Raw genomic sequence first — 21,059 nt, forward strand, 5'->3', positions numbered from 1 at the left:
GGTTATACAAACATCCTGCAATTGCCTCCTTATCCCTGGAAAGGTGGGTGGTGGACTGCGGAAGAAGGACAGCTTGGGTTGGCAGTCCACCGGGTTCACATTCAGATGAGCCGAGGGTTGCAACTACTACTAATACTATGGAGTAGTTGTAGCGGTAGTAGTAGTAGTGGTAGTAGCAGTAGTAGTAGTAGCAGAAGTAGTAGTAGTAGTAAATACTCCTCCTCCTCCTCATCATCATCTAATCCTGTGTTGCCCCATGAGGTGCGTTGAAGCCCGGGGCTAGGCAAGTTGGCCCTGACATTTAAGATGAGAGTGATCAGCCTCACTCATCCCTGAGTGGCATTACGTGAGCAATAAACCCCAACCACCCCTTGGATATAAACCTTTGCCGGCTCAATCCGATTGGAGCGCCTTAATTACCCACTATACCACCAGGCGCCATAAATGGGTTATATGATTACCACCCAGCGTAGTAAAAGGTTTCCTGGTGTACGAGAAACCATTTGGATTGTAACTCAATGTAGAGTCACCTGTAGACAGATTGAAGAGGAAAGAATGAAGGAAAGAAGGACAGAAGAAGAAGGATGGAAAGATGGAATATAGGAAAGGGCAGTCACCCGAGAGCAGCACTACATTGGGTGAGTGGATGGTGATCGCCCTTAAACTATACTTGGGAGGTCCGGAGCTAATGTGGAAGATAAACGAGCAAAGAATAATAATAATAATAATAATAATAATAATAATAATAATAAAATAAAATAATAATAATAATAAAACTGTCTCACGGTAGCCACAGTGAAATAAGAAAACATTTCATTATTTTGAAGGAATTAGAGGTAGGAGACAGACACAAGCCCCTCTTCCTTCCTTCCTTTTTTCTTCCTTCCTTCATACTGTTCTCTCCCTATTCTCTCTCCCCAATCTTATTTCCTGCTCCCACTCCTTCCTCCCCTCCCTTCCTTTCTTCCACTTCCTCCCCATCCTTCTTTTCCTCCCCTACTCCTATATTTTCCTTCCTTCCCTCCTTCCTTCCCCTACAACTCCTTTCCCCACTCTGCACCCTTCCTTCCTTGTATTTGTTTTCCCCATCCCCTTCTCTTCTTTCTTTCTCTTTTATTTCTCTCTCCTTCCTCCTCTCTCCCTCTCTCTCTCTCTCTCTCTCTCTCTCTCTCCACCTGTTCCCGCTCCTCAAGAAAAAAATAATAATAATAATAATAATCCAGTCTCAATTTCCAGGGCAGTAAATTAAAATGGCTGGAAGTATGAGAATGAGGAACCTTACAGTAGTGGATATTTCAACTTTAATAAACTGCAGTGGCTGTGTCAGTAGAGGAGGGATGGGAGAAGGGATGGGGGAAGGGAAGAGAAGGGAAGGGAAGGGACGGGATGGGAAGGGAAAGCAAGGGAAGGGACGGGAAGGGAAGAGAAATGAAGGGAAGGGACGGGATGGGAAGGGAAGGGAAGGGAAGGGAAGGGAAGGGAAGGGCAGGGAAAAGGGAAGGGAAAGGAAGGGGAAAGGACAATGGAAGGGAATGGTAGGGGAAGCGATGGGAAGGGAACTGAAAGGGAGGGAAGGGAAGGGAAGGGAAAGGAGACTAGGGACGGAGGGTTGTGATGGAAAGGAAAATGAGGGAGAAATATTTACTTTGGAAAATGGTGGTTCTGGATGGGACGGTAAGACGCGAAAGGAAGGCGAGGTTGGAAGGAAACATTATTTTTATGCCAAAAGAAAGAACTCAAGCCAAAGAACCTGATTAACTTGCCGTTGTAAAGAAACCTGAACAAAGAGTGAGTCAAGTCTAGATCCATGTATATAACGTTTTCTGGACCCAGTGTGTTTAAAAGACAGGAGGTCATAGGCAGTGGGAAAGACAGCATGAAGAATATTTCAGACAACCAGCTGCATACATGAAAGAGAAAGAATATCAATTAACCCTTTTTGATCTGATGAATATTACAATCACCAAATCTGAGCTAATGAGGTCATACCATAGTCCTTTTGCCTTAACATGGGCCAGATTTTGGTCACGTAGCTCAGTGGCAACGTAAGACACTGCTACAGCTCTACATTCTCTCCATTGCACTTCTTCGTGACTAGCAACATATTCTGGTGTTAATCTCCCGTTACTACTCAACATTTAAGATGGAGAGAAGGCAAATCCAGGTGTGTTAAAGTAGAAACGGTACAGTAGTAATTGCATATACCACTCAAACACGCCAACCCCACCAAACGGATCTTGAATTTGGCTCCCTATCATTTTGTGTTTAGTCTTACTTGGAGGGAATAATCTTGCGGGTTTCTGGCCTTTGGTTCCTTCTTCCTTGCATAAAAAAGAAAAAGGGGTCTTGTTGACTATTCTCACAGTCACCTACCCCATGAGTCGAATAAAAATTTTGGTCAGACACCTATCGCTCAGGAGGGGTACGATGATGTCCGAAATTTCCAATGCAGTTCGCGTAGTCTCACGCATATTAACCTATCATCTAAATATCCGAACACTGCAGACAGTTATACTGATCCACCTCCTTACGATAAATAACATGAGAGTGAGCAATGATATTTGAAACTCGCTGAGGTTATCTTCAGAACCGAACAGACTTTTCAGAATATTAAGCGAGAGTTTCGTAATTCTTCGACCAAAAAATGGAGTGATATTCCTGACTGTAACTACAATAATAATGCTGACTAGAAAATATCACAAGTAAGATATTTACTTGTTATAGAAGCAAATTTACCAGCGTAGGGGAAAACAATGACTCTCTTCCAACACCCAATGTCCTTTATGTCACACTGTATCGTGCCAAATGATCAAGGATACTAATTTGACCGACTGTAGATGCATCGTAATTTTCAGGACAAAAATAAAGGCGTGAGGCCGTGGCAACGAGAGTTAATAAGAAATAGATGAAACAGAAACTGAGATGAAACAATAAATTCTCGACTTTGTAAAGAAAAGTAATAAATTTTCTTTTCGGAATGTAAATACGAACCAACCTTGAAAAAAAAAAAAAATTCTTTTCGGGAAATGTAAATATAATGTTGGTCTACTTTGTAAAAAAAATTCTTTGTACAATATAAATACAGCACTTAAATACAAACCAACTTTGTGAATTAGAGCGACAGATACAGAGACAAACAGAGAAAGACAATCACAAGCGGTGAGTAAAAATGTAATCTATAAGGAAATTGGCTGAACATTTACATCTTCCCTTCAACATGTAAACAGAAACCCACCCTGTAAACAGAAACCAACCTCGTAAAAACAGAAACCAACCATGTAAACAGAAACCCACCCTGTAAACAAAAACCAACCATGTAAACAGAAACCCACCCTGTAAACAAAAACCAACCATGTAAACAGAAACCCACCCTGTAAACAGAAACCAACCTCGTAAAAACAGAAACCAACCATGTAAACAGAAACCCACCTTGTAAACAGAAATCCACCTTGTAAACAGAAATCCACCTTGTAAACAGAAACCAACCATGTAAACAGAAACCCACCTTGTAAACAGAAATCCACCTTGTAAACAGAAACCCACTTTGTAAACAGACACCCACCTTGTAAATACAGGTAACTGGGCGCCCATGACGTGCACTCTGGCCAACAGGAGGGCCAGTGTTGTGGCCACCAGGACGAAGAGGCGGGGGGCCATGTCTGCCAGCCAAGGGGGCACCGACCCCTTCCCTGACAGCACACCCTCGCAAAACTGGACCAGCTCCCACCCCCGCACCTGTAGGTAGATAGATAGATAGATGGGCGAATGGATACATGCCAGGATATGAATATAAATAAGATAAACAAAACAAAACACAACAATAAAAACAACAATAACAGAGAGAGAGAGAGAGAGAGAGAGAGAGAGAGAGAGAGAGAGAGAGAGAGAGAGAGAGAGAGAGAGAGAGAGATAAATATATACTGCTTATAAATGCTACATCAGATACAAACCTACAGACAGATAGCAACAACCTGAAAGATAAGGGTTAATTAAAGAACCTAATACCAGTAACATAGCTCACAAAACTTAACAAAGGATGACGAAGCCTTAACCAAAATCCTGTGTTGCAGAGGAAACATATACAGCAAAAGACACTGCAAATATCTAATCTAAATAATAAACTGGAGGTGCAAGACAGACAGACAATAAAAAAGACAAAATATTCCGCCTCACTAATGTAACACCCCTCTTTATTAATTTTTTTTTTATTTGCAATATTTACAACCACAGAGTTACAGTAGTGGTTTTACGAATATAACTGTAAAAGAATAAGGTCTGGGTTATGAGGGGAATTACACCTCTGCCAGACACCTCCTTATATACTGTCTATCTATCTATCTATCTATCTATAAACTTACATCCGTCCATGGGTTCAGGAGATATCGCGTTCACAAGAATAAACAAAGTCGACCCCATAATGACCCTTTGACCTACCTGACCTAATCAGTTTATCCCCTCATATTGCATCACTGGTATAGTTGAGTGAAATCTGTCGATGGGTTTAGGAGACATCGCGCCCACAAGAGTGTTACGGACGCACGGACCCACGCACGCAAGCACGCACCCACACACGCACGGACGGAGGGACCAATCACTGAATGCCTCCTGGACCATAGGTGGGCAAAGGCATAATAATACCACCACCACTCACTACAGACGGTAAGCATCAGTGTTACATGACATACGTGCTGGAGTGATAAGGGTGTTGTGCTGGCCAGTCACCAGGGTGTAAGAAAAACAAATGAATAAATATAAATAAAATACGTGGTGAGGGTGAAGGGAAGAAATGCCTGCAAGTGTACAATACAGGCCAAGTGGCAGTCAGTGTACAGTACAGGCCAAGTGGCAGCCAGTGTAAAATACAGGCCAAGTGGCAGTCAGTGTACAGTACAGGCCAAGTGGCAGTCAGTGTACAGTACAGGCCAAGTGGCACTCAGTGTACAGTACAGGCCAAGTGGCACTCAGTGTACAGTACAGGCCAAGTGGCACTCAGTGTACAGTACAGGCCAAGTGGCAGTCAGCTTCACACACTAAGCACAGCGCTACAATGAACACTTCAAAGGCTAATTAAGAGGCTAATTACCATTGTTTTACGGCCAGTAATTGATGACAAGAGAAATGATGATGATGATGATTATGTGTGTGTGTGTGTGTGTGTGTGTGTGTGTGTGTGTGTGTGTGTGTGTGTGTGTGTGTGTGTGTGTGTGTGCGCTTCTAAATCCTATAAAGTGTCAACGATGAAAATTCTAATGATCTGTCCATAGGTTAAGTTCGGTTAAACTAGTATAATTTATTAAACGGCCTTTCTTCCCTCACACCTGTTGGCATATACAGTTATACACCATCCATCCCACCACAGTAACTCAGCGTAACTCACCCTCTCTACAGTGACCAACTCATGGACGACGCAGATGGCGATGACGGTGACACTGATTCTTGGTAATTCAAAGGCTCAATATGCTTTCCTCACTCAGACTTGTTAGCACATCTACATCGTTTAATCCCCGACACTCACCTTCTGCACAATAAACAACTCGTAGACGGCGCAGATGGCGATGACGGTGACGCCCTGCTCCTTGCACAACATGGCGGTGGTGGCCAGGAGGATGGCCATGATGAGCAGTGGCCACCTGGTGCTGACGTTGGCCCCCCCGCCGGCCCCCCTTGATCCCCCTCGACCCCCCACCACCACCCCACGGCCCCCTGTCGCCCCGCTGTAGGCCAATACGGATCCCAGGAAGAACACCGACGATAGGCTCTCAGCGCGGCCCACTACACCTGTCACCTGGGAAAAAAGAAAGGGAAGGTTAGGACACAGGCACAGGTAGATAGTGAGAGGAATAGATAGATATATGGTAGATAAAAATACGTACACAGTAAATATGGGTAAGTAAATGAGAGAAATGACACATACAGGTTCGTAAATGATACACAGGTGGACGAAGGATAAATATATAAGAATGATAGGTGATATATACAGGTGGGTTAATGACACACAGGTAAATAATATAGAATGGTACGTTAGACAAAAAGGTAGATGGATAGGTGTAGAATAGAGACAACTAGCTCTGCCCACCACACCAGTCACCTAGCGAGAGACGGGGAGCTTAGAATGCAAGTACAGGTAGGTAAATGGCAGGTGAAGGTAGATAGATGGCAGGTAAGGTAGGGAAATGGGAAATAGTTACGTAAATAGTAAATACAGACATGAAAATATAGATAAATGTATGCACGATAAAAATAAGCTATACTGTTGATACATGTGGGTGAATGACTGGGACAGGTAATGAATATATACAGGTAATTAATAAAGACAGGTACACTGGAGATAAAGGTAGATGGATACAGGAAGAACACGACCCACCACACCTATCATCTGAGAGAGAGAGAGAGAGAGAGAGAGAGAGAGAGAGAGAGAGAGATGGTTAGGGCACATTATGGAGCAGCTGATAGAACAATGTACGCAGGTTTAGTACAAATAATTTCTTATGTGACTGATAAAGGTAGACGAATGAAATAAATGTATGTAGATCAGAGTAAATGATACTGTCTTACGTTTTTTTGTGACAGAAAAAAAAAACCATACACATGGGTGAAAGATAAGATATATATTCGGTAGGTAAATATACTAGGTAGGTAACTGAAACAGACCTGATAAATAGTACGGTACTAATTAAAGGTACATTACTGACACACATAGATGGATACAGGAAGGATACTAAAGACATAATCCCAGCTCGACCCATCACACACACGTATATGATGCAATGTGTAAAGCACCACGAAATAAATGGATCTTGATTTGATTGACATGAATGGATCTTGATGTGATCATCCCGTGTTCAGAATCTTATGGAAAATTAGACAGTTTTGGATTTCGCTTTAAAATCTCTCCTAAAAAAAAAAAAAAGTTGCACTAATAGTTCTCTTTCAACTGGCTGGAAATTGTCACATCCCAAAGCCATTGTGTTGAGCAGCGAGTAACAACCAAGTGGATTGTATTCTTGCTTCATAAGTTTGAAATCCCAGACGCGTAAAACGATTACTGACTGCAACTGTACGTAACAGGCAAGGCAATCAATATATAATAAAGGTCAATTTTATCCATCTACATATATCTATCGAATGACAAACAGGTGAATGATACAGGCAGAAAATATGGCGATCATAAAATCTGTACTAAGGAGCGGCTAAGAGAATGAATTACATAAAAGTATGAAAAGGAAGAGAAAGACACCCTGACGACTGGGGAGAAGTTACAAGTGTTCCTGTACATACCACTGGCTGGCGACTGTGTGTAATAGTAATTAAATATAAGTGTGTAATGAATGTAAGTAAATAATAACTACAGAAAAATAGATACACGTAGATAGATACACAGGACTGACTCTCATCTCGCTCCAGCACACCTGTCACCAGCAGGAAGAGGGGACAGGGTTGGCACACAGGTAAATGACACACAGGTGAGTCAATGATGGAAACACGTAACTAATATCTAGACAGGTAAATTATTACTGCTCTCTCTCTCTCTCTCTCTCTCTCTCTCTCTCGCCAATGACTTGACTTCATTTGCTAAATAAAAAGTTTGTTCTTAATCTCCTCGTCTTCCTCAAAATTCTCTCTCCAGTGTCTCCTTTTAATTTTGAAATAAAAATTCAATCTCATTTTTAAACATTGTTAAATTCTGATTAACATTTTCCTCAGCTTAAAAACTAGTCCTGTCTTTCCATCTGTCTTCCAGTTTTTTGTCCCTGTCTTCATTGTCTAAAACTTGTGACTATATTTTCCCTAAGTTATATACTGCATTCATTTTACGTGTGATTTTAATTTTCATACTTATTAGTAATGTTTGTCGGCGATTATATTTTATTCAATGCTGATCACGTAAACAGTAATTTTTTACATACTGACAATGTTTCCTACTTCTCCTTTGAGTAATTTTTCCTTCCCTTATCCTTTCTCAGTAACTTCTTCCATTTCCTTTTGTATACGTAATTTTTCTTTTCTTAGTAATTTTTATTCCTTTCCCTCATATTAAGAAATGGAAACTAACTGAAAAAAGATTACTGAAAACTGAAGGAAATGAGGACGATGAAAAACTTGATAAATACATACATATATAAAGATAAATATAAATGAAAATACACATATGAGAGAGAGAGAGAGAGAGAGAGAGAGAGAGAGAGAGAGAGAGAGAGAGAGAGAGAGAGAGAGAGAGAGAGAGAGAGGTGTAAAAGGGAACGTGTGAGAGAATACATCGTTAGGCTCACCCTCGCTGTCACCCTACCCACTCACCCTCGCTGTCACCCTACCCACTCACCCTCACTGTCACCCTACCCACTCATCCTCACTCTCACCCTACCCACTCACCCTCACTGTCACCCTACCCACTCACCCTCACTGTCACCCTACCCACTCACCCTCACTGTTACCCTACCCACTCACCCTCACTGTCACCCTACCCACTCATCCTCACTGTCACCCTACCCACTCACCCTCACTGTCACCCCACCCACTCACCCTCACTGTCACCCTACCCACTCATCCTCACTGTCACCCTACCCACTCACCCTCACTGTCACCCCACCCACTCACCTTTCACCCTCACACTTACCCTCACCCTCACACTTACCCTCACCCTCACACTTACCCTCACCCTCATCCTCTCCCTTCACCCTCGCGCTCACCCTCACCCTCGGTAACAAAGGGATCAAGGATATAAATGTGCATTCCACAATATTGCTTGGCTTGGGATTAAGCACTGGAGTTTTGCTGTGATGAATTTATTATTATTAAAACTTCCCACATCTCTGAGGGAAGTTTTATTATTCTTTTCAATATTATTTTCCTTACTTTTATTTTTTTATTTTTTACTGGCGATATTTCAAAGGCAATTTGGCCTAAAGCCATCAAACGTGGTCAACTTAGTCGTGTAGCTGTCCACATGATTTGGCAAATTATGGTGGCAATCCGTCAACCGGATCTCCGGATATTATCCGGAATACAGAAAAGTGAGTCATCCACGCTATCTCAAGCCTATGCCCAGAGTCGCACACATAAAAATAAAAAATAAAAAAAAGAACCGCTTAAACAAGGAAGGGGAAACTTTACTACAAAATAGCCTTAAGGCGGACGTAGGCCGAGAAGGAGGATGGTTCCAATCGGTTGACTATTTTCTGAGATCGCCTGGGGTAAAAAATTGGGATTTATCCTGATATTGCGGATGTCACCCAATTTTCCATGAAGAATTAAAGCTAGAGCCACTAAACTTGGTGGACTTATAGACTGTGATGACCTTAGGTGACATGCACAAGATCAGTGACCTTGGCCTTAAGGTCTCCTTATACTTCTGCTTCTAGTAATCAATGGCCATGGAAAGTTTTCCTTTGTCAAACTGTCCTTGGACAATTCTACGGTGTTCTGGTTATTATTATTATTATTATTATTATTTATTTATTTATTTTTATTATCATTATCATCATCATCACCTGTGTTCTAATATACTCGTATATAACATAAAATTCCTTGGTGTCATACAAACGCCTAATTATACATACGGTATACAGTAATCTAGTGTTTGCTAAATAGGGGCTAATTACCTGCGTATTTCACATAATACTCGTAGTCTGACACTTACACTTTGTCAATGTCACCGGATAATCTGCAATACATTTACAATCTCTAATTTTTCGACAAAGTTGTAAAAATGTTTTCATTATTTTTTTTTTCCGAACTGGGAATTCACTGGCAATATCATCAGATTTCAATTAACATTTAACAGAAGGCATAAAGTTCTACAAAAGACAGCAGATATATAAATAACAGTAGTAAAGGAAATGTGAGGAAAATAATTCAAAACATCAACAAATAAGAAAATTAGCAACAAAATTAATGACACCAGACAGGGCAACAATACAGTAATAACAGCTGTCAGTAATCACAGCTAGCGGTAAACATTTCAGCAGATAAGAAAAACATTAATTTATAGTCGCAAACAGACTAGTAAAACCAAACACAACGGCACACACACACACACACACACACACACACACACACACTCACGGCTTCAGTGTGTATGGGATGGACAGCACACACACACACACACACTCACGGCTTCAGTGTGTATGGGATGGACAGCACACACACACACACACACACACACACACACACACACACACACACACACACACACACACACATATATATATACTCACGGCTTCAGTATGTATGGGATGGACAGCAAACAGCAAGGCAGCCACGAACGACGACACCTCTGGCAGGAACATACTACACATCCTGGAAAAAGGATAGATAAATAGATAGACACTTAGGCGGATGGATGGATGGATGGATGGATGGATGGATGGAAAGACAGACAGATAGATAAATAAATGAATGGATGGACGGATGGATGGATAGATAGGTCGAGGTGGCTGGCTGGCTGGATAGATAGATAGATAGGTAGAGATGGATGGATGGATGGATGGACTGACAGGAATAGATCTAGATACATAAATAGATGGATGCATAGATGGACAGATAGATAGATAGACAAATAAATAATAATTAGACAAGATTCATAACATAAATTTACAAGTAATCTCTTCACCACGATACATTTGACTTGATTTACTCTGTGTCTAAGTGACTCTATTTGGTAACTTTTTAAGGTGAAGGATTAACGACTAGATATACCCCTCTATAACACCTTCACTACGAGGGCCACATCAAGTTGAATAAAGTCGCCAGTCACCATACCACTGTTTCATGCCTAACGCTACATCCTGTGAGGGGTAACGTTGATGAGATAATTACTAGCCATTTCTGTCGCTACTCAATGGTTTCCTTTACCTCCTTCACCACGACAGCATCATTTTTATGTTAGCTTTCTCAGTATGGATTTATTTAACTCCTAAGAAATACTTGATGTGAAGGGGTTGTATATTGCCTTCATTAACACATTCAGTATCAGAATTTACTATTAAACTGATAATAATCGTCTGCAGGTAGGGTGAATTAAGACGTGCTCGTAGTGAGGGGCTAATTCTGCTGGTACCACACCACACACGGCAGCCACGCATGCACCCGTCTACCTACATAGTCCCACACCTGTAGTGTCTACCTCTCCAATGTAAAAGTTATGCTAATCTCAGGCTTTCATGCAGGCAACCTGTCAACTCAGGAACTGTCTTCCTCAGTCCGCATTTCTCTTTGCACTGACCTCTTATCAATTCAGCTCAACATCTCTGGGAATCTCAATATGAAATGGATCTTGATTTTTGGATCTTTTTTGTTCAGCTTTTCCTGGAAAACAGTCCTCCAGGCATCCAGCCTTTCTTCTTCTTTTTTTTTGTATATAAAAAAAAAAAAAACTCACCTTGACGAGCAGCAAAATAAGTAAACAAGATGAAGCACTAAGAGAGTGCAACACCAAGCTGCTGAAGGGCATAAAATCTGACTTTGTCATGCGACCTTATCCTTGAACCACATGCCCTCGAAATCAAATTACCAGACTCTTGCCTGACCCTTTATGTTTCCCTCAATTTTAGTCCAAATCAGATCAAAAGTATATGAGTTGACCTTTTCCTATGACCATGACCTTTCTCTGATTGTTTTCAAAATCTATTCCTTTTATCCCTAATTTACCCACAACCCTCCCACAAAGTTTTGTGTAAATTGTTTACCTTGCTATGTGTCCTTCACCTCAGACCTACTGTTCTCGAAAACAGTATGCACCTCGCATGGATGATCCTCAACCCTTCCACCAAGTTAGGGTCAAATAAGATCAAATCCGTTTTAGTTCCATGGTTAACGAGAGAGACATATGGGTCGAAATTTGACCTTGGCCTGTGATGCTGAAGTTGGACTGACTGTTCTCAAGTAAAACCACTTCGTTCTTGCAATATTCTCAACCCTTCCATCAAGTTTGGTCTAAATCATAAAAAAAAAGAAGATTAAGTAGATCATAGGTCAAATATTGTGCTAGCTCTCTGGCCTTGACCTTTGACACAGTTATAAAAAAACAATAGGTTTACCCCTTGGCTGTCCGTCCACTCATTCACCAAATTTGGTTAAAATCCGACAAAAAATCGTTTCAGCTATTTTACCCCCCCCCTCTCTCTCTCTCTCTCTCACACACACACACACACACACACACACACACACACACAAAGGTCGGGCAAAACATAAAGGCCATTCTTGCTGCTTTTCAAGTCTAATCCCACCTGCTGACCTTTCCACGAACAAAACACTCCCACCCACACTTCCCCCCCCCCACCTGTACCCCCTCTCACCTGCGACCTCTCCCATCTGCACCCTCTCCCACATGCGCGCCTTCCCACCTGCACTCCCCCCCACCTTCAGTACACTCCCTCCCACCTACACTCCCCCCCCACACACACACGTGGGTGTCTTTTCACCTGCACGTTGCCAGCCACTCATACTCTGGCTCACAATACCTCTGGCTCAGGCTGTTTATTACCCTCACCTGCCCTGCTGGCCTGCTTCATACGTTGTTGTGAGAGGCGGGCTGTTGGCTGGCTGGGTAAAAATGAAATTCCTTGTTCTTATTGTTCCTGTTCCTGTTTTGCCTCGGTCTTATTATTTCCTTTCTCTTTGTCTGTCTGTGCAAAACATAACTCAAAAATATGTTACCGGATTCCAATGAGATCTGGTGGACTGGTGGGCAGTGGGTCAAGGAAGAGTTGATTAGATTTTGAGGGTGAATCCTGATCTGGATGCAGGAAGAAATCATAAATTTAATTGCCGTGGAGGGAGGAATGTGTTCTCTGGTACTGTGTAGCTGGGGAGCGTAAGAGCGTAAAATTAAATGACTATGTGGGACCGTAAAAAATATTCGTCTGGTAGGAAAGAGGGATTACTGCAGTAAATCGTAAATTATAGTGGTGCTGGCGGAGGTATGCGCTCTCTGAATGCCATATAGTTTATTCCTGCTGTCGCCAAACTATATCATTAACTGTACGGGGCATTACTCACTCTGGCAGGGTTACATACAGCCTTCACTACTGTGCGTCTAAGCTGGATAAAATCACCCGACGTATGCTGCAACAGAACACGACTTTATTTTCCGGTAAAACGAAATCGTGATGACTTATTTCGTGTTCTGGGTTTCTCTTCAAATTAGTAAAATATCTGATGTTGCCTGAAATGATATGTAAATAATGTATCTCGAAACAAAAGGATAATTATACGGGATTTACTGCTAGCCATTCCTCCAATTTCAAATAAAAATAGTTTGTATTTACACAGAAATTTAATGAACCCCAGACCTTGGGCTGAAGAGATATTTCATAAAAACATAATGAACTAAAAACTGAAATTTGTCAGAGGTAATTTTTTAAAGTTTTAATTATTTTATTATATCCTTTTTTATTATTTGAAAGTCATGAAAGCATTATTGAGCCAAGGCAGGCATGGTTTCCACTCCTGAATCTCTCTCTCTCTCTCTCTCTCTCTCTCCATCAAGCTATCTGCCTATCTAACTATCCCTATCTATCTCTCCCATCTGTCTATTTATCCTTTTATTTACCTTAAAACGAAAGGATATTTGGATTAAAATTAGTGAATCCTTGCTCCCCAATTTCTTCTTGAGAGAGAGAGAGAGAGAGAGAGAGAGAGAGAGAGAGAGAGAGAGAGAGAGAGAGAGAGAGAAGCAGCAGCTGTCATGCGAGAAAGATTTATTCATCGATTCTGGAACATATTGCACTGAGCAAAAAGAAAAGAGAAAGATGGAACGACAAGGACGAAAAAAAAAAAAAAATAGAAAAAGACAGGAACAGAAAAATATAGATACCTGGATGGGCACAAATAAATTTATAGATTTAATTATGAAGACAGAAAAAAAAAAATAACAGACACGTACTTTGAAATACACGGAGATGAGAAGGAGTGACAGATTTTTGATTAACAGGTAAAGTAAAATTAAAATTAAAATGAAAGGAGAGAAATTTTGACTACTAAGAATCACAAATAATAAACGATTCATTTGCTACACAAACAAACATTTATTTTTTTGCAGGAACAACAATTAGAATGAAAAGAATCTGTACTTTTAGTCTGGTTGTCCCTCCTGCATAAACAAATCAGAGTTACGATCGGGAATTGTTTGATTTCCGGACCAAAGATGCTGAGAGTGAGAGAATAAGGGAGAAAAACTGAGGGGAGGTGGAGGAGGAGGAGGAGAAAAGGAGGAGGAGGAATAAGATGTAACAGTAGATGCAGTAGTAGAAGGGGCGGCGGTGGTGGTGGTGGTGACGGTAGTAGTAGTAGTGGTGGTGGTAGTAGTAGTAGTAGCAGTGGTAGTAGTAGTAGTAGTAGAAGATGAATATAGGCAAGGGCAGCAGCAGATTTAGTGACAAGGATAGGGGTGGTAATGGCAACTGTCAAGGGCGCGGTGGTTCTGTGGTTACCGCGTCCGCCTCGCAACCTGCAGTGCCCTGAGACTGGGTTCGAATCCGATCCTGACGGGCAATTATGTGGATGCTGGTAGTGTGGTAGTATGTCCTTCCTTATGTTAGTATGTGTTCATTAAAGACAGTCTCTCTCTCTCTCTCTCTCTCTCTCTCTCACACACACACACACACACACACACACACACACACACACACACACACACCGCTTTCAATTTTACATGCACCCTCCCACTTCTTCCTGACTCGTACTTGGCTAGCCTGAGGAAGCATTATCTCTGGGTGTCACTCTCCAACCATGAATGTCCAGTCTTGCAGTGAAAATTATAGACTGATACAGAATACAGAGGGAATATCTAGTCCAAAATTGCCCTATTAAAGCGTAGGGGTGGTGGAGAGTTAGCCTTCACGTGGTGGCACTGATATAACCAGACGGATCCACTGCCCGGATATAAAAAGGTTCCTCAGCTCCCTTCCTATTCCCCGAAAGGAAGATGGTGGACTGTAGGGAAGAGCAACTTTAGCCTGCAGTCCACAGGGTTCGCGTTCAGATGAGCGTGGGGCTACAACTGCTACTACTACTACTATCACTACTACTACTACTGCTATTAAAAAACAGTCCACAACCAATACTAATCTTCCCTCACATCACAACCACCATCACCACCAGTCACCATCCCCACTACCACAACCACACAGCTATCAACACATTATAGCCACAACCACCACAACCACACAACTATCAACACACCACAACCACAGTCATCACCCTCACTGTCATAACCACACAACTATCGGCACACCACAACACGATCACCACTAACGCAGTCACCAACTCCACCACCATAACCAAACAACTATCTCCACACCACAACCTCTACCACCACAATCAGTCACACACCACAACCAACCACACACCACAAAAACTAACCACACACCACCACCACTACCACCACAACCACCTACCACAAAACCACTCCCAAATAAACTTAATCGCCAATCACCCCTCCACTGATAAAGAAAACTACTGATATGAACACTGGCGACTGATAAGAGATGATGTTTATTAATGGACTAGAGTTATGGGAGATAACGGGGATGGAAGCTCTCTCTCTCTCAACAATTTCTATTGGTATTAAATGCCGTTGAGAGAGAGAGAGAGAGAGAGAGAGAGAGAGAGAGAGAGAGAGAGAGAGAGAGAGGCATAAATGTCGTGTCGTGCTTGTCCTGTTATATAAAACATTGAGACCCCTGTCACTCCGTCTCTCTCTCTCTCTCTCTCATTTCTTATTTCTCCTCCCTCCTTCCCTACCTTCACCATCCTATCTCTCCCTCTTCTCAGTCCCTCCCTCCTTCCATCCTCCCCCACTTTCTCTCTCCGTCTTCTCCAACCCTCCCTCCTTCCCTTCCTCTTTCCTCACGCCTTCCCTTCTTTACCCCCCTTTTTTTTTTCCCTCCAACCAATTTTCCCCCCTCCCACTTTTTTCCCTCCAAATCCGCCCACCCTGCCTCTTCCCTCCCTCCTTCATTTCCTTCCCCTCTTCTGCCTAATTAATTCTCTTCACTCAGCTTCCTACAGTTTTGTTCCTGTCATTCTCTCTCTCTCTCTCTCTCTCTCTCATTAAGAAAATGTATCGGATTTAGGGTCAAATGAAAGATGGTTAGACAGTCTTAACTCTGGCAACGTCGCCTTAGCTTTGAAGGTAAGTAGTAGTTAACGTTTTTAATTGTTTTCCAAGTACCTTAATGATCTTTTTGGCGGAGAGAGAGAATTTTAAAAGAAATAGAATGTTAAAAGATTTCCTACTGTAAAACTGTTTTCTTGCATGAATTCTAGGATTTAGACATCAAAAACAGTATTACGCTCATAATTTTACATGAACGTTTTTTCTATGTTTAGAGGGTGAAATCAGGAAGGGTAGCCTATTCACCCCTATTTCTGGGTTTTATCATTCGATCAATAGCCAAGCGTTTACCGATGCAGTTCGTTGACACGGCAAGTCGGAAGCAGAGAACTGAACATTGCGTGTGTGATAAATGCTACGGCGCCTCGCTATATGCACATCAAGAGAGAAACGTTAACGAGAAAACATGAGAAAGTAAATATTTTAGCTCCATAATTCTTCTGTTATTGTTCAACTACCTCACCAGAAATGCTGAAAGTTTGCACTAAAATGAAATAATGACGACAGGTGTATGAACAAACGCTTGATCGCTCGTCACGCGCCCACAAAGCGCACTATAGTGGTAAGTACTTGAAATCTACGTAACATATACATATTCTTTACCTTATGTTGTGCAAATTGTAAATACAGTCTCTCTCTCTCTCTCTCTCTCACACACACACACACACACACACACACACACACACACACACACACACACCATCCCGCTGCATCGTGAACACACAAACACATACTAAGGCCATCGTGAGAGGTGTTGCAATATACTCAGTATTCAGTAACGATAAGGTACTCCTACAACGCCCTCTAACACTGCCACTATCCCCTACACCACGTTAACTCTTTTGTATTCTGCCTTGCATAGTCCACCATACTCTCATATTTCTCTACGTGCATATGGACAAAAAATATCACCCAGTCCCATTCTGCCCTTTCGAGGCATAGGACCACAAGGCTAGATCACAATACTAACTATTAAAGACTTGATAACTAGTCTAATTCCTCTGGTGGCCTCCAAGTGACCAACCTGTGTAGTATAATTCTGACCTATACTGTTTTTTTTTTTTTTTTTTTTTTTTTTTTTTAAATAAATCGGGGCGAAGATGCATTTGTCTGGTTGGTGATGATTGATTGAATGCAATATATCCGACTAGCATCGTTGTATTTGAGATAGTCAGGAAGTTTCTATTCACATTACCGGTAATTATCTGAAATACAACGATGTTATTCCATGCTGCATTCAGCCAGACATCACCAACCTGCCAAGTGCATCTTCGCCTCGATAAAAAAAAAAAGCCGAGTATAGTTATAGAGCAATGGTTATAAATACTCCTATACTCGACACTTCACCCTAACAGAACTATAATCGTTCCTACATTCATTTCTTTTTACCTACCTTCCTTCCCAGTACATCTTTTAGCAGATCCTTCAGCCTCATTCCTTCATTCCATCTTGGCCAACTTTCAGCATTAGTCAGTTTGAAATATACTGTTTTGAATTCTACTTGGCCCAGGTTTTCATCCTTTTGCACTTTATTCCACGTAGATCAGTGGCAGCAGAAGACAATGTTATGGCTCTACATCTTTTCCATACCATTCCTTTCGTGACAACATCATATTCAAGTTTTAATCTAATGTTAACGTATTCTAGTGTTACTTTAATGCTAACCTATTCTTACATCTCAGGATTCAAAAAGGAGAGATGGCAATTTCAGGCCAATTAGAGTAAAAAAGAGTCAAATATCCCAAGTCATACTCTACGTTTACCAGTCTATTTCAGCTAAATTCTGTTGTTAATCTATCGTTACATCACAGTATTCAAAGGGGAGGGATGGTAATTTTAGGCCATGTTAGAGTAAACAGAGTACAGCCAAATATTCCAACATAAACTCACCTATTGCCTGCTTTACCGCCCACCGTACACCCTAAGCCAATTAATCAGCGTCTCACCTGTAGTAAAGGAGGCAGACGACGCCGTGAAGCAGCATATTGACCAGGTGATATCCCAGGGGCTCCAGGCCATGCACCAGGTAATTGAGGCGGAAGGTGAGCACACACAGGGGCCGGTACGACTTGTGACTCTGTTCCTGTACCACACCAAGAAAAGGTAAGGTTAAGAGATGAGCTGAGGTAGTTGTAAGCCCCATACCTTATCTCTCTCTCTCTCTCTCTCTCTCTCTCTCTCTCTCTCTCTCTCTCTCCTGGTTATTTATCTGTTCTCTCCTTTACGAAATTGAGAACCTGCCTCAGCCTGTGTCCCACTTCGTTTTTTAGTTGTGACAAGGACGTTAAAGAAGTGATCTGCTGTCTATAAGGCCGTAGGTTCGATCCAAGCTAGGGCAGGAGACAGTCTGATGATTTTAAGTTAGCAAAAATTAACCTTACTGATCATGCACAACACCTGAGCATGATTTCAGTACGAGAGAGAGAGAGAGAGAGAGAGAGAGAGAGAGAGAGAGGTGGGTGTATGGTTTTCTCACTCGAACAAATGAGTTTCATAAATAAGGCATAGTACATAAAAATCACTTCCATTAATTTTAACAGAATCTATTGTTCAAGACAGGCAAGGGTTATACATTTAGCCCACTCTATCAAAAACAACTCACCATACCCAGCAATATAATAAAAGAAGTAATAATAATGATAATATAATAATAACAATAGTTATACTACTACTGCTATCTATCTATCTATCTATTGCTAGACACCCTAATCCCATACAGGGTGGCCACAAACAAATCGCCTCCACGTCGCCCTTTCCCCCATTTCACCGTCCTGCTCCCAACTCACACACTCCTCTCTCATATAGCTATCCACTCCATCCCTCCATGTCATCCTTGGCCTTGGGGGAGGGGAGGGGATGAGAGGGAGGAGGGGAGAAGTGGAAGCAAGGAGAATAAAATTAATATATTTGTGTATAAAGCGTCGCCTGTCATATCACACACAAAGGTCTCTCTCTCTCTCTTTCTCTCTCTCTCTCAGCCAGGGTATCTGCCTTCGCCTCCTTCACTGCCAGGATTAATTGGCTCATTTAGTTCCTGAGCTGAGCCCAGACGAGGAGGAGCAGGAGATAGAGGGAGTGTGTGTGTGTGTGTGTGTGTGTGTGTGTGTGTGTGTGTGTGTGTGTGTGTGTGTGTGTGTGTGTGTGTGTGTGTGTGTGTGAGTGAGAGAGAGAGAGAGAGAGAGAGAGAGAGAGAGAGTAACTATTGGGAATCTCTCGAAGGTTACCAGCTCAAAACACACACACACACACACACACACACACACACACACACACAAACACACACACACACACACACACCACAAAAATATGGTATCTCCAAAAAAAAAAAAAAAAACGCATCACTAGTAAATAAATAAATAAATAAATAATTGCATAAATAAAACTGGATTCATAAACCAATTTTCACCCAGTTGGGGTTTGGTATTAAAAAAATGATGCTTAACCCCTTCACTACCACGACGTTTATACTGTTTAATGAAGACTTAGGGAGAGAGAGAGAGAGAGAGAGAGAGAGAGAGAGAGAGAGACTTCCTTCGAGTCCTAAATGTCTTAAACTGAATGGCAGAAAAAGGAGATGAGAAGACTTGAAAAAAAAAATCATAATACTTAACATATTAAAATAACACATATCTGGAGTCAGAAAAAAAAAGTCATGGTATTTCCTGGCTTACGATAAAAAAAAAAATAATTTAAACAATAATAAAACAAAAACACTTAATTGCAGTGAAGGGGTGACTTACGCTTGCAAAAATACAACTTCCACATGAGATGACATACGCAAAAAACACACTTCGAAAAAATGCACGAAGCGCAACATTGCAATACGACATTTTTGTGCAATATATGTAAAGTTGAGGAGGGTAAAAAAATAAAAAAAAAATCTGCGGAACAGGGTGGTAAAAATCTTCGAAACAGCGAGGCAAAAAAAAAAAAAAAAAAGAGAAAAGGAAAAAGAAAAAAACAGGGGAAAGTTTGGCAATATGAGTTTCAGAATGCATGAAAAAAATGTGGAATATTAACGTTTTGAAAGATACTGTATTTTTTTATGAGAGAGAGAGAGAGAGAGAGAGAGAGAGAGAGGTCAAGCTCAAACACACAAACACTCAGGACAAACAATATGCAAACAGGACAGCAGTCACAGTCAGGCCTGGGTACACACACACACACACACACACACACACACACACACACACACACACACACACACACACACACACACACACACACACAATGCACGTGTAAATAAGGATGCAACTATGCACATACAGGTGCACACAGACCAACACAAATGGAAACTGAATTACACACACACACACACACACACACACACACACACACACACACACACACACACACACCACTAACGTAATTACGCATCGTTCCGTGTCCAGATATTGAAATGGGTGGGGGGGGAGGGGAGGGGAGGGGAGAAACAGGAGGAAAAGGAGGAGGAGGATGGGAAAGAAAGATGGAATTTTAGAGGAGGAGGAAAAAGGGAAGGGAAGGGAAGGGAAGGGAAGGGAAGGGAAGGGAGGGGAGGGGAGGGGAGGGGAGGAGAGGGGGACAAAGGGTCAATGAAAGGATGAGGAGAGAGAAGGGAAAGGAAAAGGGAAGGAAGGGAGAAGGGAAGGAGAGAAGGAAGTAGGAGGGGGGAGAATGTAGTGAGGAACAGAGTGGTGTAGAGGAGATGAAGGAAAGGAGGAGGAAGAGGGAGAGGGAGGGGAGATGAGGAGAAGGGGGGGGAAGGAGAGAAGTGGGCGCGTGAAAGAAGAAACCTGAAGGGAAAGAAGGAGAGACAGAAGGGAGAATGAGGGGAATTCTATTAGTGTTCTCACCAGACGATTTTCCTCAGCTTGGGACAAACCTCTTGCGATTTTTATGTCTAGAAATACAAGGGCATCCAAGGGCTTTAAGTACTTGAAATACTGGGGTCTTTCCCAAGCTG

General features: G+C 41.9%; 1 protein-coding gene across 1 annotated transcript in view; it reads right to left on the reverse strand.

Annotated features, from left to right (window-relative positions):
• LOC145407267 (protein O-mannosyl-transferase Tmtc3-like) overlaps positions 1-21,059 on the reverse strand; it is a 61,141-nt gene that overhangs the window by 31,683 nt on the left and 8,399 nt on the right. The window contains exons 2-5 of the mRNA XM_080278303.1: positions 18,061-18,197; positions 10,215-10,296; positions 5,516-5,785; positions 3,563-3,735 (exon numbers count right to left, since the gene is read on the reverse strand). Coding sequence (XP_080134429.1) covers positions 3,563-3,735; positions 5,516-5,785; positions 10,215-10,296; positions 18,061-18,197 — 662 coding nt within the window. The remainder of the gene's footprint in view (positions 1-3,562; positions 3,736-5,515; positions 5,786-10,214; positions 10,297-18,060; positions 18,198-21,059) is intronic.

The sequence above is a fragment of the Coenobita brevimanus genome, chromosome 72 (assembly GCF_032717465.1).
Source record: "Coenobita brevimanus isolate Jiangsu-jjx chromosome 72, ASM3271746v2, whole genome shotgun sequence".
Classification (NCBI taxonomy): Eukaryota; Metazoa; Arthropoda; class Malacostraca; order Decapoda; family Coenobitidae; genus Coenobita; species Coenobita brevimanus.